This window comes from Larimichthys crocea, chromosome XIII (assembly GCF_000972845.2).
Source record: "Larimichthys crocea isolate SSNF chromosome XIII, L_crocea_2.0, whole genome shotgun sequence".
Taxonomy (NCBI): domain Eukaryota; kingdom Metazoa; phylum Chordata; class Actinopteri; family Sciaenidae; genus Larimichthys; species Larimichthys crocea.
The window spans coordinates 27,081,174-27,083,976 of record NC_040023.1 but is presented as its reverse complement, the minus strand read 5'-3'; the positions used below and the strand labels follow the sequence as shown (position 1 = coordinate 27,083,976).

The following is a 2,803-nucleotide window of genomic DNA, read 5'->3' as shown; positions in this document are numbered from 1 at the left end:
GCATACATACACAACTGCAATATATAATATATAATATGCACACATGTATAAATATATGTGTATATATACACAAGATATGATATAATATGATATATAGTATATGTATAATATATGCATAATAAATACGTGACTATTCAAGATATACATACTATAAATAATATACTATGAATATGTAAGTTGAATGTGCAAAAGATAAGAATATTGTATAAATATGATAATATCAATACAGTTAATATTCATATCACATATAATATGCAGTATATGTTCCGGTATTTGGAGTGGAGTGGTGAGGTACAGAGTGCAAAAGGTGACAGGTAGAGCCGACAACAGACAACAGTCTTTCTGATGAGTTTGTTCAGTCTGTCGGCCTGTTCACCACAGCAAAGAAGATGGTGCTCGCCACAACAGACTGATAGAACATCTACAGCATCTTGTTACAGACATGAAGGGATCCGAGCCTCCTCAGGAAGTAAAGCAAACTCAGGCCCTTTTTGTAGCCTCTGCGTTGGTGGACCAGTCCAGTTTATTATCCAGTGTGACACCCAGATTCTTGTATGAAGCCACTAAATCCACATCCGTCCCACCGATGCTGACAGGAGAGGGCAGGGGCTTGTTCTTCCTAAAGTCCACCACCATCTCCTTTGTCTTTGCCACGTTCAGCTGCAGGTGGTTCTCCCCACACCACTTCACAAAGCGGTCGACCAGGTCCCTGTACTCAGCCTTCCTCCCGCCCTCAACACACCCCACAATGGCTGTGTCATCAGAGAATTTCTGCAGATGACAGTACTTAGTCTGCAGTGTATGTGGTGAAGAGGAATGGAGACGGCACAGTTCCCTGGGGGGCCCAATGTTATTTCTCATCGAGAAGGGCCTTCAGGTCGCTGGTTAACCACGGTTTGTTGTTAGGGTAGCAGCAGACCTCTTTAGTGGGGATGGTGTTGTCAATGCAGAACCCAATGTACTCAGAGACACAGTCAGTCAGGCCATCAATGTCCTCACCATGTGGCTCATACAGAGAGCATCCCAGTCTGTGGACTCCAGGGCTCCAGGCAGTGTTTCCATGGCCTCAGGATACCAGGTCCTCCCTGTCCTCACTGTGACTGGGTGCTGCTGAACCACAGGCTTGTATGATGGTGAGAGCAAGACTAGGACTAGGCTGTATCACAAACAGTGATAAATGTCCAAAAAAGTAGATTTAAACATAATTGTTTTAGGAGATTGATAATAAAAAAAACATCATTATTACTATGTGTTTTAAGTGGCAGCGTAAAGAGTAGGATGATAGGATGACATTTGCTAATTGACTACTTTTGTTGTATCATAATTGCCATCAGTCGCTGACAAGCTGCTTTAGTCCATTAAGCAAGTCACGACGTTTGTCGTTTGTTGGGTGTCGTTTAAACATCTTTCCCATCATACTGATGCGAGTACACGAATTTCCCTTTTTGACCAAATCACTTGAAGGCAACACAAACGGGCCGTGACAGCTCCAACAAAATTGGGCGGGGCTACGATTTCTGCCTTTTGATTGGCTAAAACCGTCAGTTCAAATAACGTTACAGTCCTACTACACATAGACATATATACATANCGGCGTCTATGTATATATGTCTATGCTACTACACACACCTCATTTCCCAATTTGTTACTTAATGCAAATAAATAAAACCACTACTACTACTACTACTACTACTACTACTACTACTACTACTACTACTACAGTAGTTATCTAGAGTAAATGGTCTTAACAGGTAAAAATTATTACAAGTGAGGAGCCTACTCACAATTATTTTTATTTAATAGATTATACAGCATCTATATTTCACACTAATGCAACATTTATTTCCCTCTACTCTTTACCACGAGGCACTGAAATAAAAATGCCGGACAACTTATTTGCATCCAAGTTTATTTTGAAATTCCCTACTCCCCCTGTACAAGAAAAAGAGGACTTTCCACAAAGGCAGCAGTGAACTGTCAGTGATAGTACTTTTCTAGGGAAGGAAAAAACTTATAATCACAGTGTGTCTTCTTTTCTTCTTTTAAATACTTCTACTGCTGTCATCTTTGGCTGGGTTTCGGCAGACAGCCTTCTGTCAAACCACATTCCTGGGAAGCAAAGGTTTAAGCCAATAGAGCAGGGCTGTGGGCTTTACAATTTACAGTGCCAATGCAGGAATGTTCTGGACTGTATACCTCTTCTTCATCAACACAAGAGAAAAAAACAAAACAAAAAAAAAAACAATAAAAATTGAAATAAAAATAACAAGCTGTTTGTGTTCACAACACAAACAAATATTACCGCCTGGGGAGATAGCGACAGTATGTCGAATTTCATAAAATTGTATAGACAAAAAATAAATCTACAAAAATGGAGCTAGGTAAATATTACACAACAGTAAACATGTTTTTATTTTTTTCCTTTTTTTTTTTTTAAACTCTTTTCAGTCGGACCTCTACACAAAACCAAAATTCTTGGTCTTAATGGCTAGCAGGAGTTTTTGTTTGAGTATCTGTTTTGAAGAATAGAGTGGCACGTAGAGACGTGAGATGCAGGTGTTGGCTGTGGGGAGGTGCTGGTCATCTGGAGGCCGGATGGTGATGGAGGGCATTGGCTGGAAGCCTTCCTCGCTGGCTGGCAGAGAAGGGCTGGATGTCCAGAAGTACACCTGAGGACAAGGAAAACCATTACTCACATGTCCCATTGAGATATTTTTGTGAGGCGAGGCCAAACTGCCTCCAAGATACTATGACTGGCTGCTGACAAGCCAAGTACCAGAGATTTTCATTTTTTTTTTTTTTT

General features: G+C 40.6%; 1 protein-coding gene across 11 annotated transcripts in view; it reads right to left on the bottom strand.

The window, feature by feature from the left end:
• Window positions 1-1,892: 1,892 nt before the first annotated feature.
• The window catches only part of ubr5 (ubiquitin protein ligase E3 component n-recognin 5), a 29,334-nt gene continuing 28,423 nt past the window's right edge, over window positions 1,893-2,803 (bottom strand). For 10 of the 11 annotated variants that reach the window (XM_010746611.3, XM_019256548.2, XM_010746615.3 and 7 more), the window contains one exon: window positions 1,893-2,669. In XM_010746611.3, the coding sequence (XP_010744913.1) occupies window positions 2,457-2,669 (213 nt within the window). In that variant the 3' untranslated portion in view covers window positions 1,893-2,456. The remainder of the gene's footprint in view (window positions 2,670-2,803) is intronic. The other variant, XM_019256550.2, reaches the window with a different exon arrangement.